Source organism: Triplophysa rosa, linkage group LG14, assembly GCF_024868665.1.
Source record: "Triplophysa rosa linkage group LG14, Trosa_1v2, whole genome shotgun sequence".
NCBI classification, from domain to species: Eukaryota; Metazoa; Chordata; class Actinopteri; order Cypriniformes; family Nemacheilidae; genus Triplophysa; species Triplophysa rosa.
In genome coordinates this window covers 9,692,851-9,707,562 of record NC_079903.1, presented here as the reverse complement: position 1 = coordinate 9,707,562, position 14,712 = coordinate 9,692,851, and the positions used below count along the sequence as shown (strand labels likewise).

Genomic DNA, 14,712 nt, shown 5'->3' with positions numbered 1-14,712 from the left:
AATCCAGAAGAGTAATCGTAATACTGGCCTGTAATGTGTTTATACATGAAAAAATCTTCATACTGGTTTGTGTACGGATCATCACCACGTGCTGGATTATCAATTCAGAACCCCATTTTAAACCATATTAAGGCAATAATTAACTTGAAAACACAGATAAGAAGAATCACTCCTTTACTTTCATAGACCGACAAATAAACTGTGCATTGAGGATGCCGACGCTCAATTATCTTCAGATCTTTTCTTATGATTTGTGCAAGATGTTAAAGGCCTACGTTTTGTGACCAAACAAAAGTGTCACAAAATGTAAAAATTGTGGAAATATTACATATGAAATAATTTCATTAAATACTGTAAACTGTAAAATGTATGCATGCCATATTTGTGCAACAGTGTTTACACTGTTAATGTCCTTTCATCTCTTTTTTTGTCATATGCAAATCAATCTGCGTAGCGCCACAGTCGAACACACTTAAAATTGTGGGCTTTTAAGTTGAAATCTGAGTTTGCAAATTCGGGAAATCATATTTTCCATTTCTCTTTTTACAGTACCGTAATTTTTTAAAAAGTGTTTACTTCTTCATTAAAATGACTGTATTATTATTGCGTATTAAATAATGAAAGTTAATTTGAAATACTGTTGAATAGTTTATTCTATTATTCAGTAATGCATCATATTAAAAACAAAAATCTTAAAAAGCCATTTTCTGCCTTAAAATTATTTTTTTGAGGTCTCTCCTGTCTATGGCAACAGAACAGGTGACCTGAAAGCAGGTTTATAATTTTTTTTATACTGTCATTGTTCTTGTTACATTTATTAATGTGTTTTATTGCTTGATAAGCATTTTTCTGTTTAATTTTTAAACAGGTTTATCTACTGGCCTGTTATAGACTACTTTGAACTGGTTTATATTGTTATAAAAAAATTATCCAAGAAAAACATCCAACTCACTTAACATTGAAGCAAATTTATTCAAATGCCTTTTGCAGTAGAGAAATATGAATTAAGATGAATAAAAAGAAGTAAAACACCAGTACAGTACCTTAAAATATTTTTAGGTTTTACATTTTCAAAATTTATATTCTTGTTTAAAAGAGTACTGTTTTTGGTAATAGTTTGCATTAGATGGTTAATGTCTAAGCATCAATACGTTTTCTTCGTTTCACTGCCCATGCTGTTACAGCAACAATCAAACATACCACTACAACTGCCACACAAACGGAAATGATAATAACTGTCAAATTCAGGCCCGGATTTGAGATTCCTGGGGGTTTGGGAGCAGGCAGGATCTTTGATGCTTGAGCAATGTTGGATATGTCAGATTTTGCATCATCATTGTCCTCAGAGCGAAGAGCAAAGAAGAGTGTGGTACCATTCTCAATTGTCATATTAAATGAGTGTTGTTCTACTGATCCAGCCTCCTTAGGTGAGACGGCGGATGTGTTGACTAAAGAAGAATTGCTGAAGTTCAGTCGAAGCATTTCAACGTCATCGCTCCATCTGATCTCATAGGATTTAGCTTGAAAGAAAAAAAATATATAATAAGGTTAATGCACAATAAGGTTACTGTTAATTCAATATACTGTATTTATTTCAGCACTCAAGATTAAGTTACACAATAAAAAAACGTACGTATATGAACTATTATTATAGCAAAATGTGCGTCACCTGTTCCCTGGTCAAAGTCTTCACCAGGAGCCGTCCAGATGAGAAGGACAGTGTTCTCCTGGATTTCAGCATTAAGATCTGTGATTTTGTTTGGAGGATAAATTGGTGGATTTGAAATAGTAACCTGAAAACTTTCTCCAGTGGCTGTTCTGCTAAAGTTTCCTTCAACAAGTGGTTGTTCAGGAACCGGAGGCTTCGGAGGGTTCAGCTCGACCTTATCTAAAAATAGAAATGAAAAAGATGCCATGCAATGCCACGTTCCACCATACTAGAACTACTGCTAGTTTCAAGCAACATTGCACGATAGTGATGATGTCATAGCTTACCATTCACCACATATCCAGGTACATATAGAGCGCCGCTCTTTCTGTGGAGAGTAAATCTGGATTGTCCGTCTTTATTCTTCACTCTCACTTTCAAGCTGATTCTGCCTTTTACTAACTTTGTGAAATATCTGGAATAGATCCCATCATCTTTGAAAGCATCAGCTCCTGTAACAGATAAAGATTTGCAGTTTGTTTCTTTATATTTTAGCATGAGTGTGTGCTTGAGAAAAGGATTATGGGTAATTTACCTGCTCCATTATCCAGTAGCTCTAATTGTTCTGATATCCCAATTTCTGGCTCCAGTGTGGCCTTCACTTCAGCATTTATTACAGGTCTGTAATTCTGACTCACCTCAGCAAACACAATCACGGGTTTACTGCCATCGATGAGCTGCTGATTCACATGGGCTTTGACAATGATAGGAGGAACATCAGAGCGAGCTGCTTGACTGGTTACTGTTATAGTCAAAGACTGAAGTCCTCCGCTCAGAATACTGTACTTCCAGTCTCCAGTCTACAACATAGATAACAGAAACCTTTTAGGACTTTGTCTTTAGGATATTGTCTTATCTAAATTATTAATGAAAAATATGTATCTGTTTCAACACCTTTTGTTAATGATTATTTAGAACATTTGGCCTCAATGCCTTTTTATTATATTACGGAAACACTAATGTTTACAAGCTTCTGGTTTGAACAATAAACTTCAGCCACAACTCCTGTATTGCTATTAAAGTCGCCATACCTCTGCAGTTCCTGGAATTTTTAGTGTGAGTGTCTTTGCTGATGGATCTTTACTCATATCTGCTTGACTGTAGATGAACCCACTTGGCGTCTGTATATACGCAGTAGGTGCACTGAGTTCATAGATGATTAAAAAGCTGGTTTTGTTACCGACGGTCGAATCCACTGACACTGTTCCGTTGAACCAGTCAGCTGTTCTCTTTCCCGTACTCTCCAGCTGTAAGCATACAATAAAAATGAACACATCAAATATTTAAAGTATAAAGTATATATACTGTACATACAATATATAAATCATAAAATGGGTAATGAACTTGCCAAACCTGAACTGGTTCTTTCGTGTAGTCTCCAGTTGGTATTGTAAGTGAAGCAAATGCATCCACTAACAGATTGGAGGTGATATCATCAGTTGCTATGATAAATTTCCCGTCTAATTTCAAAATGGAACAAAGGAGAAATTTTTGATTGACTTTAAATTCTAGCAGTCGGATTCACTCACAGACAAATACCGTGGCTGCAAGACAAATAAAAAAAATGTGATTGTCATACATTGTGGAACTCAACGTCAACGTTTAGGGGGCCTGTGCAAACCTTGGGGGATGGGGGAGTGGTCATATATGGTCATATAACTATTAAAAATCGACTTGGGATCGAGTTGGTGTTAGAAGGTGTTGATCCTTTGTTTGGTGTTTGCATCTGTGGGACCCATTTTTGTGTTATCACACTTACCAGTCCTGTCCGCCATATCCTGTAGTGCTTTGGCGGCATTATTACCCAAAGCCAAAGTGTGTATAATGGCACCACTTTGTATTGCAGTAGGAGCACAATTATTGATGTTGTCTGTTGCCTCACCATCAGTGAGAAAAATAATTTCATCTCCTAATGCATCCATATTATCTGCTTTAAGCACCTGATGGTTATAAAAAGACATACATAGCATTTGCATTGAATATTTATACACATCACACAAACATACAAAATGCATATGAATATAATGAGCAGGGCACCTCTAAGGCTTTATTGAGGCCAGTACAGACGTTTGTAGATCCACCTGCTTGTGTTGGCAATAATTTGATGAGATTCTCTCTTGTGGTCTCACTGTCAATAAGAGTCAAGCCTTTAAGAGTTGAAGCAGAAGTACTGAAGGTTACGATTCCCACTTTGCCTCGATCTTCAATGATGCGTCGTATGAAATGTGTGGTGGTTTGCCGCTGTCGAAGAATCCTAGAGCCCTTGAAATGAATAGAGGTACCTGAAAACCATACTTAAGTAAAAGTACAGATACCTTGCAGTGAAAATTACTCCATTACAAGTTACAAGTCACCAATTCCAAAACAACTTCAGTAAAAGTCTTAGAGTAGGCCTATCTGGTTTTAACAGTACTCGAGTATTTTACTCATACTGAATGTAGGCTCAAAGAAGCACTATCCTCAACACTTAAGAGACATGTCAGTGAAAAACAAGAAACAGTCGATTCGTGACGGGAGCAATCTCATTTATTTTCTTAAATCATAATAAGACTGAACACCTCAAAATTGCAACAAATCATGGCCGACACCATAACCTACATCTATTACAAACACCCAAGTCAAGTGCTCATAAGTAAACCAAACTCTTTCAAAAAGGTCTCTTCAATATAAGGGATAAATAAAATAATGTTAAGTAAAATTAAAAAGTCAAAGCATTTTTGCACTGGACATGCTGGTTTTGGCCTCATCGCCAGCTGCAGTCATGTCCTCATTTCACATATAAACCGCCAGCGATTGACAACTACCTGATACTGCACTTGTATTCACATAAAGAAGCCATGTTGACAAGTTTTAGTAAATTAGGGCAAAATCCACAAGATTATAGTAGCTTCAATGCCCTGTAAATGGCAATATTAATTCTTCTAGCAAAAATAAACTGCTGCAAAAAAAGAGGTGCCATGCAAAATGTAATGTGTAATTGCATTAGTCATTACAAATGTAGTGGAGTAAAGAGTACATATACTGTACTTGTTCAAAAATGTAGTCAAGTAGAGTAAAAGTTGCTAATATCTTTAATACTCAGTACAACTACAAAGTAGCCAAAAGTTACTTCTCAAACTAATTTCAGGACATTGGTATGGGTGGTTTAAAAGCAACAACATAAAACAAACGCACGTTACTTGCAATCTGAATGTGACATCACTTGAATTATCTGTTTGCACAGAAGCAGATATAATCATGATTTATGCAATTGCCTCTGATAGTGCAGAAATTACACACTTCATAGTTCCTTGTGTTTTAGAAGAGCAAAGGTCATGATTGACAGGGAGCACACACACTGATAAAATATCTAGCTTGAAGGCACCGTACGTCGCTAAGCATAAAAGCATCTTAAATCTTCATTGTAATCTTCAAGGTGTGTTATTACATACTTGCATGCTTCCTGAGACATCAAGGATGAGACAAACGACACGTTGCATTCTCTGCACAACAGTGAAAGATGGTGCTGGTGGAGGGGATGGCAGCGGTTTTAGAGATTGAAGGGCATCCCTGTCCACTGAGTCCTCAAATATTACTGTCCATGTTGCTTTATTTCCACATTTCTCATTTTGCATGTTTGGGGCCGCACCAATGTGTTCATCTTCTCGACAAAATGCTACTACCTGAAAAAGTGTTTTCAGATTTAATTGCAGATAGAAAATATTGTACTCTAAGACCATTAGTGAAGCACAATTTGAGAAAAGGTTGTATTGAAAATGTAAATACATTTCAAAATGAATCCTCTCTTTAATAACGACATGCTCTTGAGACTGCCTATTTATGTCACTGTAATGAACACTTACAGAATCCACACTTGGTAAATCAATTATGGAGCTTTTTCTGGTTTGATATATGTTTGGAAAGAACTGACACTCTTTGGTAGGTAGTGAAGTTTGAGGATCAAGGACACACGACTGAAGAAATCCAGAAGAGTAATCGTAATACTGGCCTGTAATGTGTTTATACATGAAAAAATCTTCATACTGGTTTGTGTACGGATCATCACCACGTGCTGGATTATCAATTCAGAACCCCATTTTAAACCATATTAAGGCAATAATTAACTTGAAAACACAGATAAGAAGAATCACTCCTTTACTTTCATAGACCGACAAATAAACTGTGCATTGAGGATGCCGACGCTCAATTATCTTCAGATCTTTTCTTATGATTTGTGCAAGATGTTAAAGGCCTACGTTTTGTGACCAAACAAAAGTGTCACAAAATGTAAAAATTGTGGAAATATTACATATGAAATAATTTCATTAAATACTGTAAACTGTAAAATGTATGCATGCCATATTTGTGCAACAGTGTTTACACTGTTAATGTCCTTTCATCTCTTTTTTTGTCATATGCAAATCAATCTGCGTAGCGCCACAGTCGAACACACTTAAAATTGTGGGCTTTTAAGTTGAAATCTGAGTTTGCAAATTCGGGAAATCATATTTTCCATTTCTCTTTTTACAGTACCGTAATTTTTTAAAAAGTGTTTACTTCTTCATTAAAATGACTGTATTATTATTGCGTATTAAATAATGAAAGTTAATTTGAAATACTGTTGAATAGTTTATTCTATTATTCAGTAATGCATCATATTAAAAACAAAAATCTTAAAAAGCCATTTTCTGCCTTAAAATTATTTTTTTGAAGTCTCTCCTGTCTATGGCAACAGAACGGGTGAGCTGAAAGCAGGTTTATAATTTTTTTTATACTGTCATTGTTCTTGTTACATTTATTAATGTGTTTTATTGCTTGATAAGCATTTTTCTGTTTAATTTTTAAACAGGTTTATCTAGTGGCCTGTTATAGACTACTTTGAACTGGTTTATATTGTTATAAAAAAATTATCCAAGAAAAACATCCAACTCACTTAACATTGAAGCAAATTTATTCAAATGCCTTTTGCAGTAGAGAAATAAGAATTAAGATGAATAAAAAGAAGTAAAACACCAGTACAGTACCTTAAAATATTTTTAGGTTTTACATTTTCAAAATTTATATTCTTGTTTAAAAGAGTACTGTTTTTGGTAATAGTTTGCATTAGATGGTTAATGTCTAAGCATCAATACGTTTTCTTCGTTTCACTGCCCATGCTGTTACAGCAACAATCAAACATACCACTACAACTGCCACACAAACGGAAATGATAATAACTGTCAAATTCAGGCCCGGATTTGAGATTCCTGGGGGTTTGGGAGCAGGCAGGATCTTTGATGCTTGAGCAATGTTGGATATTTCAGATTTTGCATCATCATTGTCCTCAGAGCGAAGAGCAAAGAAGAGTGTGGTACCATTCTCAATTGTCATATTAAATGAGTGTTGTTCTACTGATCCAGCCTCCTTAGGTGAGACGGCGGATGTGTTGACTAAAGAAGAATTGCTGAAGTTCAGTCGAAGCATTTCAACGTCATCGCTCCATCTGATCTCATAGGATTTAGCTTGAAAGAAAAAAATATATAATAAGGTTAATGCACAATAAGGTTACTGTTAATTCAATATACTGTATTTATTTCAGCACTCAAGATTAAGTTACACAATAAAAAAACGTACGTATATGAACTATTATTATAGCAAAATGTGCGTCACCTGTTCCCTGGTCAAAGTCTTCACCCGGAGCCGTCCAGATGAGAAGGACAGTGTTCTCCTGGATTTCAGCATTAAGATCTGTGATTTTGTTTGGAGGATAAATTGGTGGATTTGAAATAGTAACCTGAAAACTTTCTCCAGTGGCTGTTCTGCTAAAGTTTCCTTCAACAAGTGGTTGTTCAGGAACCGGAGGCTTCGGAGGGTTCAGCTCGACCTTATCTAAAAATAGAAATGAAAAAGATGCCATGCAATGCCACGTTCCACCATACTAGAACTACTGCTAGTTTCAAGCAACATTGCACGATAGTGATGATGTCATAGCTTACCATTCACCACATATCCAGGTACATATAGAGCGCCGCTCTTTCTGTGGAGAGTAAATCTGGATTGTCCGTCTTTATTCTTCACTCTCACTTTCAAGCTGATTCTGCCTTTTACTAACTTTGTGAAATATCTGGAATAGATCCCATCATCTTTGAAAGCATCAGCTCCTGTAACAGATAAAGATTTGCAGTTTGTTTCTTTATATTTTAGCATGAGTGTGTGCTTGAGAAAAGGATTATGGGTAATTTACCTGCTCCATTATCCAGTAGCTCTAATTGTTCTGATATCCCAATTTCTGGCTCCAGTGTGGCCTTCACTTCAGCATTTATTACAGGTCTGTAATTCTGACTCACCTCAGCAAACACAATCACGGGTTTACTGCCATCGATGAGCTGCTGATTCACATGGGCTTTGACAATGATAGGAGGAACATCAGAGCGAGCTGCTTGACTGGTTACTGTTATAGTCAAAGACTGAAGTCCTCCGCTCAGAATACTGTACTTCCAGTCTCCAGTCTACAACATAGATAACAGAAACCTTTTAGGACTTTGTCTTTAGGATATTGTCTTATCTAAATTATTAATGAAAAAAATGTATCTGTTTCAACACCTTTTGTTAATGATTATTTAGAACATTTGGCCTCAATGCCTTTTTATTATATTACGGAAACACTAATGTTTACAAGCTTCTGGTTTGAACAATAAACTTCAGCCACAACTCCTGTATTGCTATTAAAGTCGCCATACCTCTGCAGTTCCTGGAATTTTTAGTGTGAGTGTCTTTGCTGATGGATCTTTACTCATATCTGCTTGACTGTAGATGAACCCACTTGGCGTCTGTATATACGCAGTAGGTGCACTGAGTTCATAGATGATTAAAAAGCTGGTTTTGTTACCGACGGTCGAATCCACTGACACTGTTCCGTTGAACCAGTCAGCTGTTCTCTTTCCCGTACTCTCCAGCTGTAAGCATACAATAAAAATGAACACATCAAATATTTAAAGTATAAAGTATATATACTGTACATACAATATATAAATCATAAAATGGGTAATGAACTTGCCAAACCTGAACTGGTTCTTTCGTGTAGTCTCCAGTTGGTATTGTAAGTGAAGCAAATGCATCCACTAACAGATTGGAGGTGATATCATCAGTTGCTATGATAAATTTCCCGTCTAATTTCAAAATGGAACAAAGGAGAAATTTTTGATTGACTTTAAATTCTAGCAGTCGGATTCACTCACAGACAAATACCGTGGCTGCAAGACAAATAAAAAAAATGTGATTGTCATACATTGTGGAACTCAACGTCAACGTTTAGGGGGCCTGTGCAAACCTTGGGGGATGGGGGAGTGGTCATATATGGTCATATAACTATTAAAAATCGACTTGGGATCGAGTTGGTGTTAGAAGGTGTTGATCCTTTGTTTGGTGTTTGCATCTGTGGGACCCATTTTTGTGTTATCACACTTACCAGTCCTGTCCGCCATATCCTGTAGTGCTTTGGCGGCATTATTACCCAAAGCCAAAGTGTGTATAATGGCACCACTTTGTATTGCAGTAGGAGCACAATTATTGATGTTGTCTGTTGCCTCACCATCAGTGAGAAAAATAATTTCATCTCCTAATGCATCCATATTATCTGCTTTAAGCACCTGATGGTTATAAAAAGACATACATAGCATTTGCATTGAATATTTATACACATCACACAAACATACAAAATGCATATGAATATAATGAGCAGGGCACCTCTAAGGCTTTATTGAGGCCAGTACAGACGTTTGTAGATCCACCTGCTTGTGTTGGCAATAATTTGATGAGATTCTCTCTTGTGGTCTCACTGTCAATAAGAGTCAAGCCTTTAAGAGTTGAAGCAGAAGTACTAAAGGTTACGATTCCCACTTTGCCTTGATCTTCAATGATGTGCCGTAGGAAATGTGTGGCGCCTTGTCCCTGTCGAATAATCCTAGAGCCCTTGAAAATGAATTACAGATCATCAAAATTAATTTCATGCTTGGGTTTCAAAACCCAAACTAATTTTAAAACATTAGTTGAAAAATGTTTAAAAGTCTGTCAATGTAAAACTATGAACTCCACCAATGTCAGTTTGGAGAGGAATTATCTGTTTTTCTGACCAATGGCATATGATTTGTTTGAAACTTGTTTGGATACAACCATTACTTCTGTAACTGTGGTGCCACTGATGGTGGAAAAATGACACACTTTATGTTTAATGTATGTTACTGCCACATACTTGCATGCTTCCTGAGACATCAAGGATGAGACAAACGACACGTTGCATTCTCTGCACAACAGTGAAAGATGGTGCTGGTGGAGGGGATGGCAGCGGATTTAGAGAATGAAGGGCATCCCTGTCCACTGAGTCCTCAAATATTACTGTCCATGTTGCTTTATTTCCACATTTCTCATTTTGCATGTTTGGGGCCGCACCATTGTGTTCGTCTTCTCGACAAAACGCAACTACCTGAAATACAGTTTTTTTCAGATTTAATTGCAGATACAAAATAGGGTTTTCTAAGATCGTTAGTGAAAATGCTTCTATTCATTTTCTAATTTAAAATGTATTTTTTTTTTATTACAAAAATATTAGAAATGCAATTTGAGTAAATGTTGTTTTAAAAATTTGCATAAATATAAATATTTATAAGTATTCTCACAATACTCTTATGGTTATTTTCTGTAAATGTCACTGAAGTTAATACTTACAGAATCCACACTTGGTAAATACATTATGGAGTTTTTTGTGTTTTGATATTTGTTTGGAAAGAACTGACACTCTTTGGTAGGTAGTGAAGTTTGAGGATCAAGGACACACGACTGAAGAAATCCAGAAGAGTAATCGTAATACTGGCCTGTAATGTGTTTACTACATCTATAAATGAACACATAGACAATGTTGGTCATCCTTTCTAAATTATATTAATTTGGTTTCTTTTTGATAATAAGTTATTGGTTTATAACCTTGTAGCTTGAACACCATTAGAAAAGTAGAATGGCTTGTCTTCATTGTATTCATCATATACTCCCCATCTCAGATGAGCCCATTCATGAACCAAAACCCTTCCTACAAACAAACAAATAAAAACATTTCAGAAAATTAAAATAGCACATACAGTAGTTTGAATAATTTTATGATAAATGGATGACTAGTGACCTCTCAATCCGTAAATCTGAATGAAACTGTCATCTAGGAGGAAGTTTGGGGTGAAATGAATGTATCGACTCTCTGATCCACAATCTTCATACTGGTTAGTGTACGGATCATCATCACGCGCTGGATTATCAATTCTTATTCTGGCCTGCATTTGATTCACAGTTTGTGTCAGAAACATGTGATTGAACATTTATTTTGTCCAAACAAGACAATGTGTCCAAATGTTCCGTACCTTCTCAAAGGATTCTGTTCTTGATTTGTTAAAATCTGTGCCTTTCCATTGAGCTGGTACTAATATTGTAATGTCTTTGAAATAGACCTTTTTCTCCATTGCTTCAAAAAGATACTGAGAGCCCTCAGTAAACATGTCCTGTGCAATAAAATAGATTAAATAACAATGAACTTGCAAATGTATTTATATTAAATGAGGACAGTCTATGCAAGTCTCGCTTGACTGTCAATGAATATCTCATTCTAGAGCTATCACAATATCAGATTTATTATACTACAACACTATCATGGCATCACAATGTCTATTTTAGAAAATAAATAAATAATAAAAATAAATTAATAAAATAAAACAAATGCTATCAGTTAAATTCATCTTAAATTTTATTTACTTATTTATTATAACAATCAGAGTTATTGTCAATGCCTGTATATTTCAACACCCAATTTTATTAATTGAATTCATCATTCTTCTAAATAACTAAAAATGGATAGGAAGAAAATACAATTACTTATAAAGTTCATTAATAAGAAGAAAACTCTTTATATTCACCTTTATTTTATCAATGATTCTGTTGTCCTGCGGTACTGCTGAACTGATCGCCACCAAAATATCCGTGTATCCATTTTTCTCCAGTTTAATTCCAGAGCAGGTGGATGACAGCAGCATCAACAACCAGACAGCAACTCTTGAGTCCATAACTGTAGAGTTACGAACAGAAACTCCAGAACCCAGTTTTAAACAACGTTAAGATAATAATTAACTTTAAAGACGAATAGAATCTGCTCTTTACCGTCATAAGCTTCTGAGTCAGCTGTAAAGAACTGTGTAACCTTATTGAGAAACAAACATGCAGAATTGAGGAAAGGGATGCCCAACCCAATTTGTTATCTGAACATATTTTCTTACACATAATTTCCTTATAACTGCAAGATGAGAAAGCCCTAACGAACTCAGTGTTTACAAAATTGTTAAATTGCATAACAGAATGAAGGCTCACACTTCAAGAAGTAACAATGTAACGCAATACTTCTAAAATGTATACTTTTTAAGTGTTCAAATTCGTCTTGAGTCACTGTGAATAATGTGTACATGTACTTACTGTAGTATTAAGAATAAATGTGATAACTACGTATCAGATCAGATTTAATCCATGTAAACCAGCACTTGGTTGGTTACACCAAGTAGTGGTAGTAAAAACAGGGCAAAATATTTTGGTCCAGTGTTATTTAACAAATAAAGGACACCATATGTGCACTGCCTGCTATAGGCTACTTTAAAGGTCCAGTGGATGAAATTTAGCGGGATCTAGCTGTAAGGTTGCAAATTGCAACTAACGGCTCACTCCATATCCCCCTTTTGAAGTTGACACAGAATTTAGATTTCGTCACGTTTTCACTTCTTTGCTGAATGAGATAACATATTTACAAAACACGCTCTGTAGAGCAGTTTGTCCGGTTAGGGCTGCTGTAGAAACAACATGGTGAATTCCATGTAAGGGGACTTGCGGTGTATAGAGAGAAATAGCTCATTCTAAGGTATATAACGCTTCATTACGTAAAGCCTTTACACACCTCTAATGACATAGTCATGTACATTATATTGCATTTCTGTGAAAGATCCTCCAAAAAATTAAACACAGCACCTGTAAACAGTGTAAAAAGTGCTATACAAATAAGTTTGAATTGAATTAAGTGGATTATTAACTTCCTGTCGAACAGGCAGCAGCTAGTGAGGTTGGGAAAATTTAAATCCAGCACATGTACCATCAGCACCGGAGCTCCTCAAGGATGTGTTCTTTCTCCACTGCTATATTCACTCTACACAAACGAATGCACCTCTACAGACCCTTCTGTCAAACTCCTGAAGTTTGCAGATGACACCACAGTCATTGGCCTTATTCAAGACGGTGATGAATCTGCCTACAGAAAGGAGGTTGCTCAGCTGGCTGCCTGGTGTAGTCAAAACAACCTAGAGCTGAATGCATTCAAGACAGTGGAGATGATAGTGGATTTCAGAAGGAACCCTCCATCACTTCCTCCCCTCACCATCCTGGACAGCACTGTGGATACTGTGGAGTCATTCAGGTTCCTGGGCTCCACCATCTCTCAGGACCTGAAGTGGGAGTCCCACATAGACTCCATTGTAAAGAAGGCCCAGCAGAGGTTATACTTCCTCCGTCAATTGAGGAAGTTCAACCTACCACAGGAGCTACTGACCCAGTTCTACTCAGTGGTCATCGAATCTGTTCTGTGCACTTCAATTACTGTTTGGTATGGCTCGGCCACCAAATCAGACCTACGAAGACTACAACGGACAGTTCGTAGTGCTGAGAAAATTATTGGTGCTCCTCTGCCCACACTTCAGGACCTGTACGATTCCAGAGTGAAAAACAGGGCAAGAAAAATCATCATTGACTCCACACACCCAGCACACAAACTCTTTGATCTGCTGCCCTCTGGCCGGCGCTTTAGAGCACCAAACACCAGGACTTCCAGACACAGAAGCAGCTTCTTCCCCCAGGCAATCTCCCTCCTAAACAGATAACTGCTCCTTAAGAGCAATATTCCACTTCCACTACTCCTATAGTGTGCACTATAGCTGTCGCTTTTATATCTACATCTTATGTATACATGTATATAACACTACCTCTCACTTCTAATATTATCCATTTGCACAAGTGTACATACAATCTGTTAATATGTTTATTCCATACTATATCTACCCTTTACAATGTCTCTATATATTTATTATCCCCATTTCTGTAAAAATAGCTTATTTATATATGCACAATTAGAATGTTTACACTCACCTAAAGGATTATTAGGAACACCATACTAATACGGTGTTTGACCCCCTTTCGCCTTCAGAACTGCCTTAATTCTACGTGGCATTGATTCAACAAGGTGCTGAAAGCATTCTTTAGAAATGTTGGCCCATATTGATAGGATAGCATCTTGCAGTTGATGGAGATTTGTGGGATGCACATCCAGGGCACGAAGCTCCCGTTCCACCACATCCCAAAGATGTTCTATCGGGTTGAGATCTGGTGACTGTGGGGGCCATTCTAGTACAGTGAACTCATTGTCATGTTCAAGAAACCAATTTGAAATGATTCGAGCTTTGTGACATGGTGCATTATCCTGCTGGAAGTAGCCATTAGAGGATGGGTACATGGTGGTCATAAAGGGATGGACATGGTCAGAAACAATGCTCAGGTAGGCCGTGGCATTTAAACGATGCCCAATTGGCACTAAGGGGCCTAAAGTGTGCCAAGAAAACATCCCCCACACCATTACACCACCACCACCAGCCTGCACAGTGGTAACAAGGCATGATGGATCCATGTTCTCATTCTGTTTACGCCAAATTCTGACTCTACCATTTGAATGTCTCAACAGAAATCGAGACTCATCAGACCAGGCAACATTTTTCCAGTCTTCAACTGTCCAATTTTGGTGAGCTCGTGCAAATTGTAGCCTCTTTTTCCTATTTGTAGTGGAGATGAGTGGTACCCGGTGGGGTCTTCTGCTGTTGTAGCCCATCTGCCTCAAGGTTGTGCGTGTTGTGGCTTCACAAATGCTTTGCTGCATACCTCGGTTGTAACGAGTGGTTATTTCAGTCAAAGTTGCTCTTCTATCAGCT

The 14,712-nt window shown here is 36.9% G+C and overlaps 2 protein-coding genes across 2 annotated transcripts; both read right to left on the bottom strand.

Annotated features, from left to right (window-relative positions):
* Positions 1 to 1,035: 1,035 nt before the first annotated feature.
* LOC130564451 (calcium-activated chloride channel regulator 4A-like) lies at positions 1,036 to 5,715 on the bottom strand. Its single transcript, XM_057350533.1, has 10 exons — positions 5,551 to 5,715; positions 5,140 to 5,370; positions 3,746 to 3,970; positions 3,468 to 3,648; positions 3,062 to 3,168; positions 2,740 to 2,955; positions 2,244 to 2,508; positions 1,996 to 2,160; positions 1,670 to 1,888; positions 1,036 to 1,520 (listed from the first exon to the last, which is right to left on the bottom strand). Exons 1-10 carry the CDS (start codon positions 5,713 to 5,715, stop codon positions 1,138 to 1,140), a joined length of 2,157 nt encoding a protein of 718 aa, XP_057206516.1. The 3' UTR covers positions 1,036 to 1,137.
* Positions 5,716 to 6,703: 988 nt separating this feature from the next.
* LOC130565003 (calcium-activated chloride channel regulator 4A-like) lies at positions 6,704 to 11,793 on the bottom strand. The gene is made up of 14 exons (XM_057351509.1): positions 11,620 to 11,793; positions 11,071 to 11,208; positions 10,839 to 10,983; positions 10,646 to 10,748; positions 10,391 to 10,556; positions 9,918 to 10,148; positions 9,413 to 9,637; positions 9,135 to 9,315; positions 8,729 to 8,835; positions 8,407 to 8,622; positions 7,911 to 8,175; positions 7,663 to 7,827; positions 7,337 to 7,555; positions 6,704 to 7,188 (listed from the first exon to the last, which is right to left on the bottom strand). Exons 1-14 carry the CDS (start codon positions 11,764 to 11,766, stop codon positions 6,806 to 6,808), a joined length of 2,691 nt encoding a protein of 896 aa, XP_057207492.1. The 5' UTR covers positions 11,767 to 11,793; the 3' UTR covers positions 6,704 to 6,805.
* Positions 11,794 to 14,712: the final 2,919 nt, after the last annotated feature.